Below are 25,814 nucleotides of genomic sequence, written 5' to 3' on the forward strand. Positions count from 1 at the left end.
TAATAGGCCGGGCTTTTATTTTCCCAAACCTATCATCACACCAGGCGTCTAAAAGAGACAGGCGTCTATAAGAGACAGGCTTTTAATTTAATTGTTCCAGCATGACAGCAGAAGGTTACCACATATTACGTTTTATTTTTAATTTGAATGTGTTTAACAAATTAGTTCGTGTAATAACAACAGTCTTAAATTATTGGCAGTATAAATAAAGCAAACAATGATATGTTTTTTTATTGGTTGTTGCGTGAAATCTTACCCAGATACAACAGTGCTATTTTCTAATTGGCTATTGTGTAGCCTCTTTCTTATTTTTGTATTGGCTCGCTCGACTAGAACTCTAGGGAAGACGGGCTTGATTGAGAGAGAGAGCAGTGCGGCCAGATACATTTTAGGCGCTGCAGCATATTAAATATGATAAATAGTGTTTCCGCGTGAGAAATACAATGTGTGGCGGGAGTGCATGCATGACAAAAGACTGAAAGCCCGGCTATTATCAGCGGCCCCAAAACACTACCGGCCCACCGGGAAAAGTCCTGACTCTCCCGATTGCCACTTCGCTACTGTCATCATCACCTCAATCCTGGCGACGAAGCTTGTTGTGTTGTCATAGTGATGAGTAAAGGAACGACTGCGTCTGTCACGTGACATCTACCGGTAAGCAAAAAAAACTTTAGCGTGTTCAATCTGCACCATAGAACTGTCTTAAACAAACTATCTGACGGGTTTTAGAAGATTAAATACAACCCGAAACTAAAAAACAGACCAGGCCTTTATTTGAGACAGGCGTTTATTTACCCAAACCTGTCGTCACACCAGGCGTCTAAAAGAGACAGGCGTCTATTTGGGACTCGGCTATTATTTGAAGTTTTACGGTAAGTGATCCTCGGCACTGGACTCAGATGACTCTTCGCCTCGTTGACCACAAGACTTATTGGAAACATCCTCATCCTCCTGTGTAATGTCTGCGGGTTGCAGGTATCACAGGCTGGAATGTCTGAAGAAGGCGCTTTATTTCCGACATTTCAAACAAAAGGACAGCAACCATTTTAGAAAAAGAGGCATCTTATGACTGCTCGTTCTGAGCTGTAGTCTTTTTCTTAACTGGGATCACCGCTACCCTTACGCTTGCAGATTGCGACTCCTTGTCCCCAAACTTTACTGCACACTTATGGTCCAGTTCAGCCAGCTGAAGCCGTCTCTCCGACATGGGCAGGAGACTACGGTGCAAACAGGGGTCCGTAATAGCCTCTTTTAAATGATGAATTCCCAAACATGACAGACATACATCATGGCCGTCGACGGGCAAGAGTGTGTTAAGGCACAGCTTCATGCTAACGGAAAACCTGTGGCAATAGAGCCCTGTGCCATGATACCACAAAAAACTACGGAAAAAGTAGAACACTAACTTAGCCACCGGATAGCACAGAGAGGCACAATGCTTAACAAACTCTGTATAAACTAAGGAGAACTAACAGAAAAACAGTAAGTGTAATAATATGAAAAATGTCACCCGATAATACCGAGAGCACGTAAAAACTCACAGCATTAACGGGGAACTGTAACGATATAACCCCGGCCGCCGGATAGCACCGAGAGACCCAAACAGTCATACAAATCCGTCTGATGTAAAAAATAAAAATTATGGGGAACCGTCAATATAACAGACCATAGAAAAAACACTATCCACAGGATAGCACCGAGAGGCACGAGTGTTTACCCGGTCGATTCGATGCAAAGAAGAGCTCTCCAAATAGCGCGCTGTCACAGCTTGCGGGGACGAAATTCGTTGCTTAGGTAAGCTGCACTTGACGGCATGAAAATTAAAGAAGAATGACCTATCACAACAAGCGAGAAAGCGAAAGAGGCAGAAGGCTGAGCTGGTAGGTCTTTTATTGTCACCATGTGACTTGGTTGGTATATTATCTCAACCTATCGAGCTAGCGCTGCGATAATTCACTAGTGCTTTAGCACTGCCTCTGGCGGTCAGGAGTAATGAAACAGAACAGATACTCTGCAGTTTTGTATTCACCATGGAAAAAAACTGCTTTTCTGTCTTTCAAAGTGAGCTAGATTAAGCTAATCATTTTACCTCCTTATGTTGCTCCCTTGAGGCCACCAAAAATCCTTTATTTGGCTTATGTTAGCATTTTATTATTAAAACTAAATCTGAACCCCCACTTCAACCTTCTTTATCATTCAATGTTTTTCTTTTCATTTTTATTCCTCCAGCTCTGGTTTGCCCTCCAAACAGCCATTACTCCATATGTGTGAGCTCCTGTCCAGAGACGTGTCTGGGTATCAACGGACCACCAGGCTGTAGTGAGAAGTGTGTTGAAGGCTGTGAGTGTAACCCTGGATTCATCTTAAGTGATGATAAATGTGTGCCACTTAAAGACTGCGGCTGTGTGGACTCCTCAGGCTCCTACCATCCAGTGAGTTTTCTTGAAACAACACAGGTTTATCTTTGTGCTTGTTTGGATAGATTTCTTACTATTTTTATTCAATAGGTGAATGATAGCTGGTATCTTGAGGGCTGTACAGAGAAGTGTACATGTGAGGGTGGAGGAACTATTCAGTGTTATAACACCAGCTGTCTGCCTACTGAGAGCTGCCAGCTTGAGGACGGAGACTATGTTTGCAGACCTCTTGGTAACAATGACAGTAGCTTATACAGAATGAAGTTTTACATGTCCTGGTACACTGTTTACACATCTTAACACATTATATATAAACTAACACATACTTTTTGGCATTCTTTGCAGCAACACCTAAACCAACAACACCTCAGCCAACTACTACACCACCACCAGGTATTTCACACTTGTTTTATTTTCCTCAATTATAGCTGTTAAAAATGTGAGATGAGAAAAGCTAAACAAGCCTTCATGTCTTCCGACAGTGACATGTCCTCCAAATGCTGAGTACATTGATTGTGGTCCAGCCTGTATTCCTAGCTGCGACCGGCCTTCAACAAATTGCACAGGTTCATGCATCAGCGGCTGCTTCTGTAAACCAGGATTTGTTTTTCGTGGTCAGCGCTGTGTTCCAATTGAACAGTGTGGTTGTCTAGATGAAAACAACAATTACTTTGAGGTATGTGAGCTGTCATTATGTAAGGATGCATTTTTATCTTTGACCAAAGTCTTTGCTCTAAACTCAGTATGTGTTTCCACTCAGCCTGGTGAAATTATATTTGGAAATGGCTGCTCCAAGTTGTGTCGTTGTGCTGGCAACTACACCTTTGACTGTGTGGACAACACCTGTGACCCTGTGACAGAAGAATGTCGTGAGGTTGGTGGCGTTCATGGCTGCTACCCTAAAGGTATGACAAGAAACTACAATCTCCCCTTACATCACAATAAATAAAGCCTTGATTTTAGATTTACTTTTGGCAATTGCCAACTTACGAATTCATACCTGTTAATACAAAGAGTGTACACATTTGTCATGAGGTCAGTTCTTCTGCATTCAAATCTGTTTAATATACATTGGATTTTTCTTCACAGGAACCTCAACCTGTGTTTCTTCTGGTGATCCTCATTACACCACCTTTGATAAACAGCGCTATGACTTCATGGGGAACTGCTCCTACCTGATGTCTGAGCCTTGTAACAGCACAGATGTGCCGTACTTCGCTGTGTACACAGACAATGAGAATCGCTACAACAATCCTTCAATCAGCTATGTAAAAGCTGTGCATGTCCATGCATTTGGAGTAAAAGTGTCCATTCTGAAAGGAGGGATTGTGCAGGTAGACGATTGCTGATGATTTATACACGGCCATGTCTGTTCACTATTATAACTCTAGATATATTTCATGTTTAGTGACACATTGAAAGGTACAATATGTTGTATGACTTTTCTCAGGTGAATGGTACCAATGTGAACATCCCTCTTACTCCAGTCAATGGCATTGACATTTTCATGGCTGGTACACAATACACAGTGGTCTTAAATTTTGGTGTGACAGTACGTTACGATGGAAACCACTACATGGACATTAAAGTTATCAAAGAGTAAGTATGATTCATTTAAACCTTCTATATGAGATTGTTTGAGACCTTGTATTTCACTTTTAAATGTCTCTGCATGATTTTATAGCTATGAGGACAAACTTTGTGGACTGTGTGGAGACTACAATGGAGACCCTAAGGATGACTTCCGTACTCCCACTGGTGAACTCGTCCAAAGCCCTAAAGATTTCGGTAACAGCTGGAACACAGACCCTGAGTAAGACAACATGCAGTGCCCACAGTGTTAACAAGAATATTTATATTAATGGATATTATAGATGAATCTTTGATTCTTACTTTCAGTTGTGATAAAACAGAGGTTGACCCATCACCTGGGTGTACAGATACTGAGCTGGACTTGTATGAAGGACCTGCTTACTGTGGTATCATATTGGACAGCAAAGGTCCATTTGCTACTTGCCATCCAAAAGTCAACCCCAATGTGAGTGAAATAAAATCATATGATTTGTTAAGCATAATTATAAACATCTAATGCATACTGTCTTAACATTGTGTGTATAGGGTTTCTTCAAAGACTGTTTGTTTGATGTGTGTGAGTTGGATGGTGCTCAGTCTGCATTGTGTGAAGCAATAGAGGCGTATGTCAATGAATGTCAGCAACGTGGTGTCACAATTGGATCCTGGAGAAACAGCACCTTCTGTCGTAAGTCTGAAAAATACATACAGTATTCCTCAAGGACACCATAATATACATGTGTAAATATTGACAATGGCCTGTGCTTTAAAACCAGACATAGTGAATAAGCGTAATAAATCACAGGTTAACACGCAGTGTTCCTCCACAGCTCTGAAATGTCCAGCCAATAGTCACTTTGAATCCTGCGTCCCAATTTGCCAACCATCCTGTTACCCAATTCCACCAAATCAGTGTACTGGACCCTGTTCTGAAGGATGTTTGTGTGACCCTGGGTTTGTCCTTAGTGCTGGACAGTGTGTGAAACAAGATGAATGTGGCTGCATGCGTAATGGACAGTACTACCAGGTGAGGAAACTGTCAATGTTTTAATATATACACAAGATATAACTTGTGCACTTTACTGACATTATATTTACTTTTTGAATGGTTTCAGCCAGGTGAAGAGTTTTACACTAAAGACTGTGAGCAGTTGTGTAAGTGTGAGCCTCCATCTGTTACCTGTAATGCTGCTAACTGCCCACCAATGGAGCAATGTGGTGTACAGGATGGAGTCATCGGGTGTTACCCAGAAGGTCAGTATTACAGTTGACTCACTGTAATTAACTGTATACCCAAATATAACCATATGGTCACATTTCACTGCAGTGATACAGATCCCATCATATACATTTAAAGGAATAGTCTATCCTTTTTCCATATTAAACTATGTTATTACCTTAACTAAGAAGTGTTGATATATACCTCTATCATCTTGGTGCGTGCATGTGGGCGCTGTGGTGTGCGGCGACACTTTGGTAGCATTTAGCTTAGCCCCATTCATTCAATGGTACCAAACAGAGATAATGTTAGAAGTGACCAAACACATCAACGTGTTTCCTATTTAAGACGAGTAGTTATACGAGCAAGTATGGTGGCACAAAATAAAACGTAGCGCTTTTCTAAGCGGATTTAAAAGAGGAACTATGTTGTATGGCGGAGTGGCACTTTTGGGAGTACTTGGACTCGGCGCAGTAACACTCTCCCTCTCATTATGAGAGGGAGAAGGGAAGTGGATTTTTCAGGCGAGTCGAAGTACTCCCAAAAGTGCTATTCCGCCATACAATATAGTAACCCTTTTAAATCCACTTAGAAAAGCACTACGTTTTGTTTTGTGCCACCATACTTGCTCGTGTGGCTGCTCGTCTTTGATGGGAAAAACGTTGATGTGTTTGGTCACTTCTGACTTTATCTCTGTTTGGTACCATTGAATGAGTGGGGCTAAGCTAAATGCTATCAAAGTGTCGACGCGCGCCACAGCGCTTACGTGCACGTACTAAGATGATAGAGGGATGTATCAACTATTCTTAGTTAAGGTAATAACATAGTTCAATATGGAAAAAAGGATAGACTATTCCTTTAATTATTTCAAATTTCATGTTTATTAGTTATTAACAAATGGTTCATATTTGAAATATACTTGAAAAATATTTGTTTTGTACTTCATCTAAATCCTCTAGATTCTCAGGACTGTATTATCTCTGGTGATCCTCATTATAACAGCTTTGATGGCAAATACTTCAGTTTCATGGGCACTTGCACCTACACTTTGGCTCGCACCTGCAAAAACAACACTGGTAAGCAAAATCCAAAACCAGAATATAAATAAACAACTAATGGTCAGACACTTATTGTTAGTGTATAGACCATTTCAAAAGATGTAAACAACACTGGTCCAGAAGCACTTCCTGTTTCAGTTTTTTAACACTAGATAAATATTGGGATAAAATACAACCAACAGAACATATAGAACTGAATCAAAAAATTAAACAAAAATCTTAAAGATAATGATATATGTGAAATAAAAAAACAGTCACAAACTGAAACAGGAAGTGTTTCTGGACCAGTGTTGTTTACATCTTTTGAAATGGTCTATTGGTATACAGCTTTAAAACAGTGATGTGTTTTTTCCTCTTCTGGATTTGTAGGCCCCTGGTTCTCAATAGAGGGTAAGAATGAAGAGAGAGGAGTTTCTGGTGTTTCTTACCTGAGGAAACTTTATGTGACTGTCAATGGTGTCACTGTGACAATGATGAAAAGCAGGAAAACTTTGGTCAGTATTCACAACTGCTGTCAAAATTAAGCCATCATTTAATGAAGGTATTCTGTAGTCTTGAGTTTATTCACATCTGTTGCTCTTTATCTCTTACACATTCAGGTAAATGGACACAGGGTTTCCCTCCCTCACTCCCCATCTCCGCTCATGTCTCTCTCTCTTGCTGGTCAATATGTTATCCTCACTACTCCCTTCGGTCTGGAGGTGAAATGGGACGGCAACCATTATGCCAAGATCACTGTTCCCAGGTACTGTAGCTCTGAAAACAAATTCATTGTAATATTTCCTTCACTCTGAACTAAAGTATTTGTCAAGAAACACTTAAACCCCACAATGATTGCTAAATGTCATCGACCACTAATACATCTTACAAACGCAAACAATAAACATCTGAAGTATTAAATATATTTTAATCTCTTTCTCATTCTTACTTTTTCAGTTCCTACTATGATCAGATGTGTGGCCTGTGTGGAGACTATGATGGAAACCCCAATAATGACTTCACTAAGCCAGATGGCTCTCAAGCCGATAGCTCAGATCAGTTTGGTAACAGTTGGCAAACTGATGAAGATGAGGACAAAACGTCAGTACTTTGGCCTCTTTTTCATTTTATCAACTGCAGAAAAAGTCTTGATGATTGGGTCAATCAGATTTTTGATGATGTATCACAAATCAGTGTTGTGTTTTCAGATGCAAGCCTGACACAGGGCCTGACCCACCCTGTGATCCTGAGCTGGAGGATCTGGTGTCAAACCCAGAGAACTGTGGGAAAATAACTGACAACAATGGACCATTTAGGTTTGGCTTTAGTGTTTACATTGTTTTAAACACAACCTGATCTCACGAATTTCCGTGGCATAGTCACGGAATTTTCTGCTCATTTTTCCGTGACATTCTCACGGATCTCCGCATATTTCCGTGGCCCTGTCACGGACTTTCTTTTCCGTGGCATTCTCACGGATTGGTTACTCAACTGTTTTGTTCTATTTTCTTACCATTGTCGCTTCGGTTTAGGGTTAGATTTACATAAAATGACATCCCTACCCAAACCCAACTCTAACCCCAATGCCAGGTGACAATTGATTAAAGTTTAGAAAATATAAAATAATACATCAGAAAAAAGTGTATAAACCAATATTTACAGTGACAAAGTAACGCAAGCACCAAATCTAACCCTAAACCGAAGCGACAATGGTTTGAAAATAGGAAAAAGCAGTTGAGTAACCAATCCGTGAGAATGCCACGGAAAAGAAAGTCCGTGGCAGGGCCACGGAAATATGCGGAGATCCGTGAGAATGTCACGGAAAAATGAGCAAAAAATTCCGTGACTATCCCACGGAACTTTGTGAGATCATGTTGTTTAAACATGAGCTAACAGACTACAGAGATCTTTAAGTGCTTAACCATTGCACACTTTCTCTCACCAATGCTCCTCACAGGGACTGTATAAAGGTGGTGGATCCACTGCCTTTCTTCCAGAGCTGTGTGTTTGATATGTGCCGTTATGAGGGACTACAGCAGACTCTCTGTGATCAGCTTCAAGCTTACACTGATGCTTGTCTGAGTGCAGGTGCACCTGTCCATCAGTGGAGGGAGCCAGACTTCTGCCGTAAGTCATAATCTCTTATATTACACAGCATAAAGTGTAGACTTCTTCATACAAAACAGATAATATGGCATTATATTCACTTTAATTAAATTATATTTACTAAGAAAGTATCAAATTTTCTGTTACAGTAAAGAGCCTGCTTTCCTCTCTCTTTATAATTTATTGCAGTTCAGGTTGGAAGAATAAAGCTAGTGTTCAACTACAAAATGCATTTAGGTTTTATTTATGCAGCAGTATGGCTCAGTATCTTTTATTATGCTGCTAAAAGGATCGACGTATTTGGTTTTCTTTATCTCGTGATTTGAAATATTTTTTCTAAAACATTATGATATATGTTAAAAATATATGTTGATACTAATCCTTTTTTTTTACTACTAATGGAATTTTTAATTCCAAACTCGAACCTGCATCCCTACTCATTCACCTTTTCCATTTTTTCTCCAGCTCTGGCTTGCCCTCCAAACAGCCATTACTCCATATGTGTGAGCTCCTGTCCAGAGACGTGTCTGGGTATCAACGGACCACCAGGCTGTAGTGAGAAGTGTGTTGAAGGCTGTGAGTGTAACCCTGGATTCATCTTAAGTGATGATAAATGTGTGCCACTTAAAGACTGCGGCTGTGTGGACTCCTCAGACTCTTACCATCCAGTGAGTTTACTTTAAAAAAATATTTTTTCTTACTGCTTGAGAAACAGGTTTATCATTGTGCTTGTTCTCACTTTATTCAATCAATGTGGTCATTTAGGTGAATGATAGCTGGTATCTTGAGGGCTGTACAGAGAAGTGTACATGTGAGGGTGGAGGAACTATTCAGTGTTATAACACCAGCTGTCTGCCTACTGAGAGCTGCCAGCTTCAGGATGGAGACTATGGATGCAAAGCTCTTGGTAAAAACTTAAGTAGTAGCTATACATAATATAATTTACATGCATTATCTGGTACATCAGTTTTGCACCTTTCACAATATCAAATCATCAACTCACTCACGCTGTTTCTGCACATACTTGTTGACACTCCTTAAGCAAGATAATGTAATCTTTATGAAGGCTAATCATTTTTATCTTTCCTGTAGATTCTGGCATTTGTTCAGTCTCTGGTGACCCTCATTACACTTCCTTTGATAAGAAAGTGCATCATTTCATGGGCGCCTGCTCCTACACTGTTACTAAGCCCTGTAATGAGACCTCCGGCTTGCCGTACTTCTCTGTCGAGACACAGAACGAGCACAGGGACAATAATAAGAAAGTGTCTTATGTACAATCTGTTATCATCCATGTCCACAACACAAAGGTCATTTTGGGCAAAGGCCGTAAAGTTCAGGTAAGAGACATTTTTGAGATTTAACACATTAGAGGAGATTAAAGGTGGAGTGCATTCGCATGCTGAACTTCTTTGTATGTTCTGAAGGTGAATGGAGTTCAGGTCACTGTGCCTGTCACACTTCCTAATGGAATTAAGATCTTCCTAAGTGGCAAATTCGTGGTGCTCGACACAGATTTTGGATTACGTGTCCGTTTTGATGGAAATCACCATGCTGATGTTGCCCTGCCTTCTTCCTATAGCGGACTGTTATGTGGACTTTGTGGTAAGAATTTGTCCAGTTATATTGCAGATTTAGGGCAATTAATAGTATGAAAATGTTTATATGAAGAGTTTCGTTGCAAAACGAGATAACCACCGTTTTTTTAATTGTTCAGAAATCTCGTTTTTTGGTTGTGCATTCCAATTAATTTCAATGCAACTGCAGTTGGTTTGTTTTGATTTAAACCTTCATAACTTAAAAAATACAGCTAAGTAGCACCATAAAACAAAATAATAACATGATAACATAACAATAAACATGTTTTGACAAAAATGTTAAAAAATGGATTAATCTCGTTTTGCAACGAAACTCTTCATATACACTGTATGCAAATACTACTACCAACCAAATAGTCTGATCAGAGTTTTCATTTTTAATCTTAATAATCACAACTATATATGATAGGAAACTATAATGGTAATCCGAATGATGACAACATCAAGTCAGATGGGAAACCAACAGACAGCACCAATGAGCTTGGAGAAAGCTGGCAGGTGCCCGATGACAGACCAGAGTGAGTGAAATAATATTAAAACATGCACATTGCAACTACACAAATGGGACCCTGGACTAAAAAACCTGTCATAAGTAACACAGGTATATTTGTATCAATAGCCAAGAATACATTGTATGGGTTTTTGAGTTTTTTAAATGCCAAAAATCATTAGGAAGTAAAGATCATGTTCCATGAAGATATTTTGTAAATTTTCTACTGTAAATATATATATAAAAAGTATTCATTATTAGTAATATGTGATGCTAAGTACGTAACTTTAAATGCAAATTTCTCAATATTTTAGTTTTTTTGGCACCCTCAGATTCTAGATTTTCAATAGCTGTATCAATAGGTCCAAATATTGTCCTATCCGAACAAACGATATATTATGGAAAACATATATATTTGGCTGTCAGATGATGTAAAAATCTCAAAAAATGGATCCTTATTACTGGTTTTGTGGTCCAGGGTCCCAAATAAGAATAACTTCTTTTTTTCTATAGAGTGCACTAACTGGGAAACAAGGATAAAGATTGAAGTAATTTTTATAATTACACATTAATATATGCTTACTCATTCCACAGATTGTTCTCATGGTGGTGGAGACATTGAATGTGATGATAAAATCGAAAGTGAAGCCCAGAAACCTACCAGCTGTGGCATGATCACTGACCCCAATGGTGAGACACATAATATATTCACTCATTTACTTTTAAACACACATTAATGCTAAAGTCACAGTAAAGATTCATAAATGCTTTTCAAAGCCTTTACCATAATTTGTAATGAATGTGTTTAGATCCTGAAGTCAGTTACAGGATACAGCATATTTACTGCAGTGCCACTTTTTGTTTCCCTCTTTTATTTTGAACAATAAGGTTGCACTTGAAGAGTTTGGTTCCAAAATGCAATAAATTCATTTTGACTAATTTCGGTAAAAAGGTGTTTTCTGTACCAAGAAAGTGACGAGATGAAAAACACTATTTTCTGCTACAAACGTTCACATAGCACATTTAGGTTATAATAACATTAAAAATTCAAATCCATAATTAGATTTTCTATTAAGATTACTTATAAAAACTGATTCTTTTTTTAAATGCTATAAATCTATTGAATCAATATATAAATGTGCATTCATCTTTGCCATGTTATATTCATTTAGTTGACTAGTGGTATCCGCTGATTAAAAAAATAAACATTAATGGCATTAATCAAAAACTTACTTTGTCATATTAAGAACACTGTCATTGCTGCTGTCATCCTTGGGACGTCGTCGCTGAACTTTTTTGACAGCGATCAGCTTTAAAATGTTTTGGTCCTGCTCGATTTTTATTGACTTTGAGTAAAATAATGGAAAGTTTTTTATAAGATCCTCTGGGGTCGATGTGTTAGCATGAAAGCAGCTTGATGCTGCCGTTTGAGAACAAGCCACCGGCATTTTTCCTTTACCCGAGTGCCTCTCACGTAAATTGTTACATTTTGATGGCTTACAGAAAACCTTCACAGGTTTATCAATGCCATAAAAAGTATTATTTTGTGTTTGTTTGTTGATCACGAAGTACAAAGTAGATGAGGAAAACCAGGATTCTGTGTCGCCACTATTGTTTACAATGCGTTGAATGGTGCGCTGTGATTTGTTGAGCGGATTTATTGCATTCTGCAGAGGAGGAGGAGTGGCGTTTATCGCGTTTTGGAAAAAATGGATAAAAGATGACAGAAAAACATGCCGGATATCGGATTTTGCGTAAAATGAAGAATTTACTTTTTAATACTCACCTGATACAATACTGATTTTGGCGGTAACTATTTTTTTTTAAATGGCATTTATCGCGTTTTGGAACCAAACTCTCCATTTGTTCTTCATAGAAATACTGGTTTATGCCAACATCATGTGTTTCTCTTAGAATTGAACTGTTTCTTAAGTATTTTTGTGGGGTTTTGGCTACAATGATTTTGGTAAATTACACCTTGTTATTACCAATAACCTAATGATACACACATCAAAAAGAGTATTTAAGGATGTAAATGTACAAGAGAATTAATTCTTTCCTTAATAAAATTTGCCTAAAGATTAACTTGGAAAAGTCCATCTGTTTATTGCCTTCCATTTCCCAACAGTATACACTAACTGGCTGTTTTTATGACCTATAACACCTGTTTGCCTTGCATTAATGTCTAGCCATTTCTCTTTCCAGGAATCTTCAAACCATGTCATGCAGTGGTGCCCCCCAATCCTTACTTTGAGAGCTGTGTGTTTGATCAGTGTGGCACGGGTGGCAGTGCAGTTGCCCTGTGTCAAGCTATCGAAAGCTATGCTGACATGTGCGCTCAAGCTGGGATGTCAATAAACTGGAGAAATAACACTTTCTGTCGTAAGTGTTTTAGTATACGTGTGCATCTGTCTACGTGTGTGAAGCTTTGGTACAGGGCTACATTTTAGTCAAAGTCATGCCTTTAAAAGTTCTTTTTTAAGTTCAGTAATGTTTTAGTTTTAGGGGTTTGTGTCTTGTGCCCCACTGGAATTCTGTAAACCTTTTTTAAAGCCTGCAATTTATTGTATCCTGGTAACCTTTTGAAAAGCTCCCCCTTCAATTAGTGAGTGTTAAATGAACCTGATTATTTCTTTTGTTCCCTAAATAGATGTCTTTAAAGATTTGTACCTTTGTCTCTGTCTCTCCCACGTTCCTCTGTTTCCTGCCCATTTCCCAGTCCATTCTTATCCTGCCCTTTTCATTCAGTTTTTTTCTTTGTTGCCCGCTTCCTCATACCAGTGGTTCATTTAACACCCCTCTATCTTTTACATTTATCATAGCTATTAAATGTCCTGTTGGTAGTCACTATGAGCCGTGTGGTTCAGCGTGTCCAGCCAGTTGTCAGGACCCTGGATCTGAAGGCATCTGTTCTGAGCCTTGTGTTGAGGGATGCGTGTGTGACCCTGGTTTAATTCTGAGTGGAGACAAGTGTGTGGCTTTCAGCGAGTGTGGCTGCACTGACAGAGACAACAACTACAGACCTGTAAGTTACTAGTAATTCAGCTCATAACCAGACTAAACGCATCTCTTACATTTGTTTTCATAAGTTTAAGACAAAGATAAGGTTCCTAAAAAGGTTCCCAACTTTATCACACAGACCCCTCTTGAAAGACTTTAAAGCAGGGGTCTCCAACGTGGTGCCAAAGCACATTCTATTAATAGTCTCAATTGTAATGTTTATTTATTACATATGTTTTTCAATTAACTTGGCTTGGTTCATGTATGTTAACATTTTTAACAATAATAAAACATATTAACAAGTAAAATAAAATAAAATTAAAAGTTTTGAGTAGACTATATCAAAAAGTAGCAGCACTCCAGTTTTATCCATTGTGGTAGCCCTTGCTCACAAAAAAGTTGGAGACCCCTGCTTTAAAGACTACCTCAGATTTTAAGTCTTAACCTTTCAGAAACACGGTACATTGAAATTCACATTGTTGTGGGTACTTTTATTATGCATTTTTGGTTTACACTTAATTTTAAGGTGGCCTGTTACAGTGTAGACGCATTTAGGTACTCAGTCACATCTACGAACTTATGTTTAATGCACTACAGGGTTAGGATTAGGTTTAGTTTGGGTTTAGTTGCATGCAATTATGCATAATTTACTGTTATTCCTATATTAAGTTTATGCAATGTGTAACAAAAACACTAAAAAGTGTTGCCGTTTTCCTTTTACATGAACATTACATTTTAATAAACATTTTTGTACATCGTTTGGCACCGGCATTTCTGTCACAATCCCACAAACCAATTTTCAATTATTCAGTTGAAATTTTTCATTTAAAATTCCCCATTTTATTGTCATAAATGTGTGACTGTGTTTTTTAGGTTGGAGACAGCTGGTTTACGAAAGATGACTGTACAGAGCGCTGCGTGTGTTCACCGTTCAATACTGTGAAATGTGAGGCATGGCAGTGTGGTCCTGCTCAGGAATGTAAGGTCAATCAAGGTCAACTGGGCTGCGTCAACACAGGTACATACCCTACCAATTTAAACTTACACTCAGTAATGTTTTCATCATTAAAGAGAAACTCCACTTTTTTTGAAAATATGCTAATTTTCCAGTTCCCCTAGAGTTAAACATTTTGATTTTTACTGTTTTGGAATCTATTCAGCCAATATCCGGGTCTGGCAGTACCACTTTTAGCATGGCTTAGCATAATCCATTGAATCTGATAAGACCATTAGCATCGCGCTAAAAAACCCCAAAGAGTTTTGATATTTTTCCTATGACTTTTCTGTAGTTACATCGTGTACTAAGACCGACGGAAAATTAAAAGTTGCAATTTTCTAGGCAGATATGGCAAGGACTATACTCTCATTCTGGAAAATTGCAATATTTAAAAAAAAATTGGAGTGTCCCTTTAATTATTTTGTGCCTTGAATCGAATTGACAATAATCAAAAATAAACTGTAATAAGATCTTAGCATACTCATTCGAACTAGCGCAAGCATAGCTCAAAACAAGAATAAAAGATACCCCACATTGCATTAACTAGTAAAGGAAATTTCACCTGTGCATGCTAAATACGTATCTTAATTTACCATCTCCCTTCTGTGCAGGAGTGGGCATTTGTCACATCGCTGGTGATCCTCACTACTACACCTTTGATGGCATCATGCACACCTACATGGGTACCTGCACTTACACGCTAGTGGCGATATGTAACAGCTCTATGGTCACACCCTTCACCATCGTGGCTAAGAACGAAGAACGTGGTCTGCCGGAAGCTTCGTATGTTCGCTCTGTGACCATCCATCTGCCCACTGCCAACATCACTCTCAGCAAAAGTGGCAGAGTATTGGTAAGAGCCCTGAATGTAAAGAGGAAAAGATGGATAAGGGCATTTAACTAAGCTGCATTTGCATGCCATCCTCTGATAAGACATTATATTGTACATTGAGAACAAAGAACTGTATGCCTACTAGATAAGATTATCATGTTGGGTATTAAGTGATGTCATTAAACTCTAAAAAATGCTGGGTTGGGTCAAATAGGGACGAGTCCAGCCCGTCAGGTTGTAATTTAACCTGTGCTGGGTTGTTTCAACCTAAAATACTTAACCCATTGTTGACTCAAATGTAAAATATTTCTGGCTTAATTTAACCCAACGGCTGTTTACTTGGTCTGTTTTAATCTGTATTCTCATGATTGTTTTTGTCCATCAACTAGCTCAATGAACGTAGAATAAAGACCCCCTATGACATCAAAGAAGCCAAGGCGAAAGTGTTTACTAGTGGAGTAAACAGCGTACTAGACACTGACTTTGGTCTGATTGTGAAGTTTGATGGAGTGCACCACATTGAGATCACAGTGCCTGGAGACTATTTCAACAAGGTATCAAACTGGAAAAAGTTTTTTTACTGATGATTTGATTTTTAATTCTGATATTTCTTTGACAGACTATTTTATTAAGTTTTAAAGCATTGACTTCAGTACACATTTCACTGTCCCTTAACTTTCCCACTATAGGTGTGTGGTATGTGCGGTAACTACAATGGAGATTCCTCTGATGATGACTTGATGCCCAACGGCAAACCTGCCAAGGATGTCATAGAGCTTGGCAACAGCTGGAAGGCTGAGGGAGACAGTGATCCTGGGTAAGTACCAGAAAATATTCAAACCAACCAAACCATGTCAACCATGTTAAATATATAAATATATTTCTGTAGCTCAACTGGTGGAGCATGGCTTTTGCAAAACTGTGGATTTGATTTCAAATAAATACACAAACTGTTAAAAAGTAGACCCTGAATGCACTGTAATTTGCTTTACATGAAATGTCAGGCACATACAATACATGCATTTATGGTGGGTTTTAGATGTTTTGTTTTTATTTTTTGGGTTGTGCTCATCCATCCAAATCCTCTTTACTCCATCCTCAGCTGCCAGCCCGACTTACGACCTGATGTCCATCCTAACTGTGATCAAGACGAAGAAGAGATCTACAGGTCACAGTGTGGAGAGCCGATCCTGTCCGACCGCTTCAAGCCCTGTCACTCTCTCATTCCTCCAGAGGCCTTCCTTGGAAACTGTGTCTATGACATGTGTGAATATGATGGCATGCAGTCCACTCTTTGCGATAACGTTGAGGCTTACGCACAGGCCTGTCAGAGCAGCGGAGTCACCATCAGCTGGAGGAACAACACCTTCTGCCGTAAGTGAAAGAGTCAGATAGCGATAACTGACAGTGTGACATTAGACAGAATATGTTTAAGATTAAAAAAGGCAGAAGAAATGTGATGTTGATGAAACAAAAAAACAATGTTCTTATTTAGCATTGCTTTGGAAAGCCAACCCAAGACCTACGATATTCATAATAATGCCATAGACAGCTACCTTAATGTCACCATTCACATCCTCAATAACCACAGTTATATTTGCAATAAGCTTTATGCCCAGCTGCACTACTTCCTGATCTTCAGCCAGCTCCTTGTTTCCTGTCTGCCATTATTGGACAAACTGATTAATCTAGGTGTGCCTGACCTCAGTAGTCACAACAACAATAATCAGACACACCTGGATTAATCAGTTTGTCCAATAATGGCAGACAGGAAACAAGAAGCTGGCTGAAGTTCAGGAAGTAGTGCAGCTTGGCATAAAGCCTATTTGGCTGCATTTTCACTGAAATAAAGCTTTAGGTGGAAAATATTTGCTATTACAGACATAAACATGATTTGCTTGGTATTGCAAGTCAGACGTAAAGCATTTCATTAAAGTCATCAATATTTTAATGAAGAGAAAGACTGTAAATATAAAACTTGTATAGATGGCCTCAAAGCACAAAATGGACTGAACTATCAAAATATGAAACCAAAAAATTTTAAACCTTTTGGTGGCTCCCAATATCTGTGCATTTCACTCCACGGATACCTGTAGGCCTTGATAAAAATATGAATATGCTAATTTGTTTAATTCAATTATCAATCATTTTGTGCATTCAAACTTTTCCTTTGTGTGTTTCCAGCTCTCCCATGTCCTCCCAACAGTCACTATTCTGACTGCACCGTGCCATGTCCACCCACCTGTGCCGACCTTTTCCCCATATTCTGCCCGTTGCCGCCAAACAGCTGCGTAGAAGGTTGCCAGTGTGATGCAGGTTTTGTGTTAAGTGATGGGAGGTGTGTCCCACTCTCAAGCTGTGGATGTGTTGACAGCACAGGAGAATATCATGATGTAAGTAAAAAAATTCGACCTCAACAGCATTTTCATATCACATTCCATCCCAAAAAGTTGCACTAATGAAATTTATATATCTCAGGTGGGAGATTCGTGGGTAACAGAGCACTGCAGCCAGAAGTGCAGCTGTAGTCTTGGAGGGCAGCTGTCTTGCACGCCGTTTGAATGTGACGACAACTCAGTCTGTGCTCTGGACAACAATGGAGACCGATACTGTAAACCTGAGAGTGAGTTGAGCAATGACAAATACTGAGAATGTGGACAATTATGACACAGAGCCAGTCATAATGGTCAATTTTTCGAAATTGAGACATATACATCTGGAAAAAAGAAGCTTTCCATTGGTTTAATAAGATAGGACAAATTTGGTCAAAATACAACAATTAAAAATCTGGAATCTAAAGTTGCAAAAAATCTAAATATTAAAAAAATCGCCTATAAAGTTGTCCAAATTAAGTCCTTAGCAACACATTACCAATGATAAAGTTTTTTTTATTTATTTACTTTAGGAAATGTACAAATTATCTACATCACCTGCATATTTAAACTTTTAACCATTTCTTTGTTATGTACATATAAATTGCATGTGTTCTTTAGTTATTTACTGTATTTCACCAGATTTTTTTTACTTCTATTTAATACTTGCATCTGAGTTTAATGACAGCTTATTTTAGTATTTATACACCTAGATAACCCAGAATCTCTTTTGCTTCTTATAGAATTTGATGACTGCAATATTGCTGGAGACCCTCACTATCGCACCTTTGACAAATTCAATCACCATTACCAAGGACCCTATACCTATGTATTAACCCAAAGCAACAGTCCACTCAGCTCCCTCACACCTTTCACTGTCCGCGGCAAAAACCAACGGCAAGGAGGCTTGAGTCGCGTTTCTCTCCTTCGTGAGGTTTATGTGGATGTGTATGGAATCACTGTTCGCATGCTTCAAAAAAAGAAAGTGCTGGTAAGGACATTGGACATGTGTAATCTCAATAGCAGTTTAACAAACCATAATTAGTTGTGCACTACACCATATACATATTTGACATAGAGACTTCACCCATATGTTTTTACTCATGTAAAAACTTTAAAAAAGTGTTTTTATATAGTGATTTGATATAGCATGTTGCATGGTTTTCTTCCATCAGGTAAATGGTGAGAACATTTCTCCACCTTACAGTCCTGTACAGGGAGTTAGCATAAAAATGAAGTCTCGCTTTGTTATGCTCTCAACTGACTTCGGCCTTTCTGTGCGCTTTGATGGCAATATACAAGCAGGTAAGAAATACACATTGGCACGAAATAAATAAACAAAAATTGTATTTATTGAAGGACGACATCTCATCTGTCTCTCTCTGTTTACCCTCCCAAAGTGGTGACTCTGCCCAGTGTATACAAATCTCGTGTGCTCGGACTGTGTGGCAATTATGATGGACGCTCCAATAATGAATACACAAAACCAGACGGCACAGTTGTCCGCAACCTCAATGAGTTTGGAGACAGCTGGAGAGTGAATGATAAAGATGCAATGCGTATTCGCACCCCAGTACTACCAAACGTGGTACACCTGCACAAGTAAGAGAGATTTAAAACTAGTCTATTTAAGTCTAAAGGAAGTATGGTTATTATCCAGTGACCAAAACCGGTTAAAACTAGCTTTTATTTTAGCCACCCATTATTTACAGTACTACTCTACGCATGCTGGATGTTTTCCAAAACAACATGAGGTGCATCCTAGTATATTTTAAAGGAGGTCCCGTGTATGCCGAAAACACTTGTCAACTGCCTGTCCAAAAAAATTTTATTTGATCTTTGTTTTATAATTGTGCATAGACATTTGAGCATTATCTACAAAATAAATTTCATGAGAAACAGAGGAAACAATTTTTGTCGTAAATCCTCTATTAGGCGTGAAGTGGAGGAAGATCCAGATTCAGGCTTCGAGACGACCGGCTGCACTGAAGCTCAGCTGAATGAGTTAAACGGGAATAAACAGTGTGGGGCTCTCAGCGACCCTGCAGGTCCTTTTGCTGCCTGCAATGCTCAGATTCCTCCAGACATCTTCCAAGAGTGAGTATATGTCTTAATCTCTTAAGCACTATCTGATGTAACCGTCGGATAAAAACATATATTTATGTATGGGAGAGGTGCGTTTCACTGACTTGAATGAGATGATGAGATATAGTGACTAAGATTGTGTGTGTCGATAGAGATCTTTCATGATCACACATATGTGTTTATTACAGGGACTGTGTGTTTGACCTGTGTGCTGAGCCGGGCAGTGAAGTACTGCGCTGTGAAAATTACGCTGTCTACGCTCGGGCTTGCCAAGATGAGGGGGTCAAACTGGGGCCGTGGCGACAAGAGCTTGGTTGCGGTATGACAGACTTGTGTTCGTTTACACAACAAATACAATACATCATTTACAAAAACTAAGAATGAACAGCTATATTTGTTTTAAAGGTGCAATGTAGGACTTTTCAAGAATCTCTTGACCGAAATGCAATATTATATACATAACTATATTTTCAGGGGCGTTACATAATGAACTGTATTGTTTTTATTACCTATTTTCTCTATATACACCGAGGGTCCTGTTACATGGAAGTCAGTTTCATGTTTCTACAGTAGCCCTAAACGGACAAACGGTTTTACGGAGCGTGTTTTGTAACTACGTTGTGTAAGATGATGACGTGTTTGTCCTGTGGCAGTTTACGTAGCTTCACCATGTGTTTCGAAAGGCAGGGGTGAACTATGGACTGAGCCTTTGGTTGCAATTCACAGTCTTACTGCTAGATGCCGCTAAAAGTCCCACATTGCACCTTTAACTTACATTAACAAAAAATTATAAATGTTGTAAACATTTAGGGGCGGTTTTCCGGACAGGGTGTAGATTAATCCAGGACTTAGTTAGATTAGGACATTTAAGTCGTTTATACGTCGTACTGATATCTTTTAACATATGTCAATACAAGGTGTTTTTAAATAAGGCAGCTGAAACATGAATTATAGTCTGGGAGTAGGATAAGCCCTGTCCTGGAAAACACCCTATAGTGCTTATCTGTATAATGAATTAATTAATGAATGAAACCTTGTTGTTAAATGTTACCCAAAAATCTAAAAATGTAATTAAGTGAATTGAAACTAATGTTACATTTTAAATCATTATATTATTTAATGTAGGGCCGTTTGTAAAGAAGTAAATTCAATTGAAATGGCACTTGTTATCAACATTTATTTATAACAAAAGAGGGTCCTGAGAAATTATTTGACATTAAAACATGAAATTAAAACCACCTAACTGTCACTGTTCGTCTAGAGGAAAAACTAGGTTTACTTTAGTATTTTGGATGTAAATGTTTATTAAATCATTCAATTCAATTCAATTTTATTTATATAGCGCTTTTCACAATACTTAATTGTTTCAACAAACTATATATTGTTGGAAAGGTCTAAGCCTCTAGAATACAGATGTCATCAGTGTTTTATAAAATAAATTATGTAGGGAGAGTAATTGATTCATTTATGATAAGAATGTTTCAAATCATTGATAGTCCTACTAAATGTCACTGTCCCACCAGCGGGACGCCTACTATTACTTCAGTGTTTTGCATATAAATTCTTATCGAATCATGACAAACAATATATCGTTGGAAAGCTCTAAGTGTTGTTTTCATTTCTGATCATCATTTTGGAAAAAGATTGACAAAGTGTGAATCATATTCTAAAAGGTCACGGGCCCTCAAGCGGGCCCACATTGTTTTTACATATTTATGACACTAATACCCTATCCTACACTTAAAAATCTTGACAAACTTTATCTCTTTGGAAAGCTCTAAGGGGCAGTTCACATTTTGCGTCTAAAACCGCGTTGGCTGGTTCTTGTCACATGACCTGTGGTGCGCTTTCGGCATTCTGAAAAGTTGAGATGTTTTTCGATGCGGTGCGGACGCGCCTGGAAAACCACCTACATTTGAAATTGCGAACTTGAGCGTGCAAAAGACGAGATATATGAATGCCCCTAAGAGTGTAGTTTTTATATTTCATCACAATTTTCAGTCTTGACAAACTATATATTGGAAAGCTCTTAGTGTGTAGTTTTCATATATCATCACTATTTTGGGAAAGAAATGACGTAGTGAGCGTCAATTTCTAAAAGGTCAAGGGCCCACATATAGGCTCAATTTGTTTTTACATATTTCTAACACTAAACCTCTAAACCCCAAAAATCTTGATAAACTATACATCATTGGAAAGCTCTCAGAATGTAGTTTTCATATTTCAAAGTCATCTGATGATAGAAATAACGTAGTGACAGTTTTGTTACATGACCCCCCCCCATAAGAATGCATATTAATGTTATATATTCATAACACTATATCCTATTATAAATCTACAAAAATGTTGACAAACTATATCATTGGAAAGCTCTAAGATGTAGTTTTACAGTAGCATAGTTTTAGCAGTAATAATAATGCAGTGACAGTAATTTATTAATTTGTGACAAGAGTATGCAGAAACGTTGACACCTAGTGGCCGTTGTTGGTAAAACCACTAAAAGTGTGACACCAACCTCATTTTTTGTGATTTTATCTTGAAATTTGAATCACAAATACTTGAGACTTTTGTGAAATACTTACATTTAAATTTTTTATAATACAATTAATATGTTATTGCATTATTTTTATTATTTAAATACATTTAAACTGCTATAACAATTTTTCTGTAAAACCTTAAATTGTCTTCTTTAAAACAAGACCAAGATTAGGATAGTTAGGTGAGATATATTAATTTGAAGGTGCACAACTTTCACCCCACACACACACACACTCAAAAGGTGGGGTGGAAAAAGTGAAGTGGTTAAAAACATGAAACATTTTAATAATATAAGTTAGTTCATTACTAAAACACAAAAACTTAAAGCAAAACCAAAACTAGATAATAATGTAATAATCCTGATTTCTGGTCTGTCTATCTTCAGCTTTGGAATGTGGGCCCAACAGCACTTATTCCAGCTCTATGACTCCATGCCCGGCGTCCTGTGCTGATCTGGCAGCTCCTTCAGAGTGTGAGCAGACACAACTTGTGGAGGGATGTCAGTGTAACCCTGGATTTGCTCTCAGTGACAACGACTGCGTGCCTTTCAACCAGTGTGGATGCACATACCTGGGTCGCTACTATGCGGTAAGCCTTTATGTGGGAGTACAATAAAACCGATTAGAAGATAATTTCAATAGCAGTCACTGATAATCTTTCTCTATAATCTTCCACATACAGCTGAAGGAAGTGTTTGTGACAGAGGACTGTTCACAGAGTTGTGAAAGTACCGCCACTGGAGCTGTGTGCCAACCAAAGGGCTGTGGAGACATGGAGATCTGCACTGTGTTTGACACCAAACGTGACTGTTATAAATTGAGTCCTTGATGTTATCACAACTGATATTGCTTTCATGCAGATATTCACGGAAAAATACGTAACGGAAAATATGCAAATAAGCAGAGACACTTGTATGGAACTGCTTTCTGGATGTTAAATGAATGCATTAATCATGTTTCAGATATGTGATGCATTAATGTTCGATATGATCTATATTTGTCCTCTCTTTTTCTCAGTGAGTCCGTGTTTGAGTTCACCCTGTCTGAATGATGGAACCTGTGAAGAGACGTCCGATGGCTCTGGGTACACCTGCATGTGTGCTGAAGGTTTTGAGGGCAAAGATTGTGAGATCTTTAAAACCCCCTCTGAGGAAGGATTAGGTATGTAATACTGTACAAAGTGTGTTCGTAAAAGGTCCTAAAATCAATTTTGCTATATTTAATCACTTCTTTGCAAAGCATTGTATTTATAAACATCTATGAAATATAAACCTTAAAAAAATGTTTGTGGTGTCTTTAAAGTCACAAACTAGAATATTTTTTTATTTTTGTTGTTTTATGTATTTGTAGTGTACACGTGATGATAGTGTTAAACTTCAATATCCATATAATTTACGAAACAACCATTTTTGACACCTACAGCTCTTCATAGAGCATACATTTTGCATGCTCGTGATACAAGTTTAATGTTTTTTAATGTCTGTTGTTTTATAGATCTAACAAGTATTATTTTGATCGGAGTCTTTGTGCCCCTTGGCATCATTCTAATAATCACAGCAACTGCGTGCATGTGCAAGAGATGCAGGTAAAGGTCTTTCAAAAACAGCTTAAAATAAAATTATTAAAGGAATAGTCCATTTTCTTAAAAGAAAAATCCAGATAATCCACTCACCACCACGCCATCCAAAATGTTGATGTCTTTCTTTGTTCAGTCGAGAAGAAATTATGTTTTTCGAGAAAAACATTTTAGGATTTTTCTCATTTTAATGGACTTTAATAGAGCCCAACATTTAATGTATAACTCAACACTTAACAGTTTTTTTCAACGGAGTTTCAAAGGACCACAAACGATCCCAAACGAGGCACAAGGGTCCCATCCAGCGAAACGACTGTCACCCCCGACAAGAAATACAACAAACATACACCCCCAAAGCACAACTTCTCGTCTAGATCCGATCCAGCGCGACCTAACGTAAATGCGTAGTGACGTAGGGAGGTCACGTGTTACATATATAAAACGCACATTTGCGGACCATTGTAAACAATAAACTGACACAAAGACATGAATTAGTATCAGTTGACATACAACAACGTAGGAACAGTCCTCTTTCAAGACACTTGTAAACACTGGGGCGGAGTTTCACGTTCGTCCTCTGTGACCTCTTGACGTGATGACGTATTGCGTGGGGTCACCTGGCGCATCACGACCGGATCTACATGACGAGAAGTTGTGGTTTAAAAGTGTATATTTGTTATTTTTATTGTCAAAAATGACAATCGTCTCGCTAGACAAGACCCTTATGCCTCGTTTGGGATCGTTTATAGTCCTTTGAAACTCCGTTGAAAAAAACTGTTATGTGTTGAGTTAAGGGTTAATTGTTGGTGTCTATTAAAAGTCCATTATTTAAGTCCATTAAAATCAGAAAAAATCCTGCAATGTTCTCTCAAAAAACACAATTTCCTCTCGACCGAACAAAGAAAGACACCAACATTTTGAATGACATGGTGGTGAGTAAATTATCTGGATTTTTCTTTTAAGAAAATGGACTAATCCTTTAAATCACTAAGCCAAGTACAAAACATATTATATTTTTTTGTTTTTCATGTATTTTTAATGTGTTTTGTTAATTTCTAATAGTCGCAAAAAGAAGAGTTATGATTCAAGGAGACTTGAGCTGAAGGAAACAGGTATGTGATAACACATTATTTTTCATTTGTCTGTTTATGGTTTATATAAGGGGTTCTCAAAGTGAGGTCCGGGGACCCCTGGTGGTCCTCTATGCTTAGCCAGGGGGTTCATTTGTTATAAATTGTTATATAATTGTGTTGTATTATTAAGAAGGGGTTATTTAAGTACTATGTCAGTCTTGAAACTGATGATTTTATGAAAACTTTTAAGATTATTTAAAAAGTATAACTATTGAATCCAAATGTAATTTAACACCTGGTTTATATGAAATTTAGCTTTAAAGATAACCTGTCTATAGTGCTTTTACAGTATAATAATAGTATGTCTAAATGTTTTCACAGATCATCCCTATGAAAACTTGGATTCTGATAAGCAGCAAGAGACAAACAATGATGTGCTTAACTCTACAACATTTTGATTTTCAGCATTGATCTACTGAAACATTTGTGTCTGTATTTATTGACTTTTGAATGTGTCAATTTTGAATGTTTTTGGAAATATATGTGCAGTTACGATTAATTCCTCAGTTTCTGTTAATGTGCTGTAACTTATTTTTAAAAGTTCTTTTTAAATAATTTTTAATGTATTATGATTGGGGGAATACATGCAATTATAAAATGTTTGTGAATATCTGAAAATAAATTGTTTTTACCACCAATATACTTCAAATACTAACACATTTCTGGATTTAAACAAGTAAAAAAGACAATTTATGCCCTTGTTGCATTTATTCAAGTGCAACGAACCAAAAATCAACACCACACGTTTCCAACAACTCTGAACACTTGTGAGTACAAACAGTGTTGTAATTCAAGCCATAACAGGAGAAAATAAAAGTGGACTTACTTCATTAGCTGTCTAAA

General features: G+C 38.0%; 1 protein-coding gene across 10 annotated transcripts in view; it reads left to right on the plus strand.

Annotated features, from left to right (window-relative positions):
* Nucleotides 1-25,801, plus strand: part of zanl (zonadhesin, like) — a 69,694-nt gene extending 43,893 nt beyond the window's left edge. For 8 of the 10 annotated variants that reach the window (XM_073858762.1, XM_073858761.1, XM_073858767.1 and 5 more), the window contains 44 exons: nucleotides 2,230-2,432; nucleotides 2,508-2,649; nucleotides 2,763-2,810; nucleotides 2,900-3,093; nucleotides 3,178-3,322; nucleotides 3,507-3,751; nucleotides 3,868-4,016; nucleotides 4,102-4,230; nucleotides 4,317-4,455; nucleotides 4,536-4,677; nucleotides 4,820-5,016; nucleotides 5,105-5,243; nucleotides 6,168-6,284; nucleotides 6,636-6,760; nucleotides 6,866-7,011; nucleotides 7,203-7,346; nucleotides 7,454-7,561; nucleotides 8,203-8,372; nucleotides 8,817-9,019; nucleotides 9,117-9,258; nucleotides 9,444-9,691; nucleotides 9,779-9,956; nucleotides 10,359-10,463; nucleotides 11,031-11,129; nucleotides 12,645-12,821; nucleotides 13,262-13,464; nucleotides 14,313-14,457; nucleotides 15,048-15,289; nucleotides 15,658-15,822; nucleotides 15,958-16,085; nucleotides 16,371-16,642; nucleotides 17,453-17,661; nucleotides 17,747-17,891; nucleotides 18,384-18,631; nucleotides 18,816-18,945; nucleotides 19,041-19,242; nucleotides 19,576-19,737; nucleotides 19,914-20,044; nucleotides 22,649-22,851; nucleotides 22,945-23,080; nucleotides 23,280-23,423; nucleotides 23,757-23,847; nucleotides 24,901-24,950; nucleotides 25,293-25,801. In XM_073858762.1, the coding sequence (XP_073714863.1) occupies nucleotides 2,230-2,432; nucleotides 2,508-2,649; nucleotides 2,763-2,810; nucleotides 2,900-3,093; nucleotides 3,178-3,322; nucleotides 3,507-3,751; nucleotides 3,868-4,016; nucleotides 4,102-4,230; nucleotides 4,317-4,455; nucleotides 4,536-4,677; nucleotides 4,820-5,016; nucleotides 5,105-5,243; nucleotides 6,168-6,284; nucleotides 6,636-6,760; nucleotides 6,866-7,011; nucleotides 7,203-7,346; nucleotides 7,454-7,561; nucleotides 8,203-8,372; nucleotides 8,817-9,019; nucleotides 9,117-9,258; nucleotides 9,444-9,691; nucleotides 9,779-9,956; nucleotides 10,359-10,463; nucleotides 11,031-11,129; nucleotides 12,645-12,821; nucleotides 13,262-13,464; nucleotides 14,313-14,457; nucleotides 15,048-15,289; nucleotides 15,658-15,822; nucleotides 15,958-16,085; nucleotides 16,371-16,642; nucleotides 17,453-17,661; nucleotides 17,747-17,891; nucleotides 18,384-18,631; nucleotides 18,816-18,945; nucleotides 19,041-19,242; nucleotides 19,576-19,737; nucleotides 19,914-20,044; nucleotides 22,649-22,851; nucleotides 22,945-23,080; nucleotides 23,280-23,423; nucleotides 23,757-23,847; nucleotides 24,901-24,950; nucleotides 25,293-25,369 (6,917 nt within the window). In that variant the 3' untranslated portion in view covers nucleotides 25,370-25,801. The remainder of the gene's footprint in view (nucleotides 1-2,229; nucleotides 2,433-2,507; nucleotides 2,650-2,762; nucleotides 2,811-2,899; nucleotides 3,094-3,177; nucleotides 3,323-3,506; nucleotides 3,752-3,867; nucleotides 4,017-4,101; nucleotides 4,231-4,316; nucleotides 4,456-4,535; nucleotides 4,678-4,819; nucleotides 5,017-5,104; nucleotides 5,244-6,167; nucleotides 6,285-6,635; nucleotides 6,761-6,865; nucleotides 7,012-7,202; nucleotides 7,347-7,453; nucleotides 7,562-8,202; nucleotides 8,373-8,816; nucleotides 9,020-9,116; nucleotides 9,259-9,443; nucleotides 9,692-9,778; nucleotides 9,957-10,358; nucleotides 10,464-11,030; nucleotides 11,130-12,644; nucleotides 12,822-13,261; nucleotides 13,465-14,312; nucleotides 14,458-15,047; nucleotides 15,290-15,657; nucleotides 15,823-15,957; nucleotides 16,086-16,370; nucleotides 16,643-17,452; nucleotides 17,662-17,746; nucleotides 17,892-18,383; nucleotides 18,632-18,815; nucleotides 18,946-19,040; nucleotides 19,243-19,575; nucleotides 19,738-19,913; nucleotides 20,045-22,648; nucleotides 22,852-22,944; nucleotides 23,081-23,279; nucleotides 23,424-23,756; nucleotides 23,848-24,900; nucleotides 24,951-25,292) is intronic. The other 2 variants (XM_073858768.1, XM_073858770.1) reach the window with 2 other exon arrangements.
* The last annotated feature ends 13 nt before the right edge of the window (nucleotides 25,802-25,814 follow it).

The sequence above is a fragment of the Misgurnus anguillicaudatus genome, chromosome 21, assembly GCF_027580225.2.
Source record: "Misgurnus anguillicaudatus chromosome 21, ASM2758022v2, whole genome shotgun sequence".
Taxonomy (NCBI): domain Eukaryota; kingdom Metazoa; phylum Chordata; class Actinopteri; order Cypriniformes; family Cobitidae; genus Misgurnus; species Misgurnus anguillicaudatus.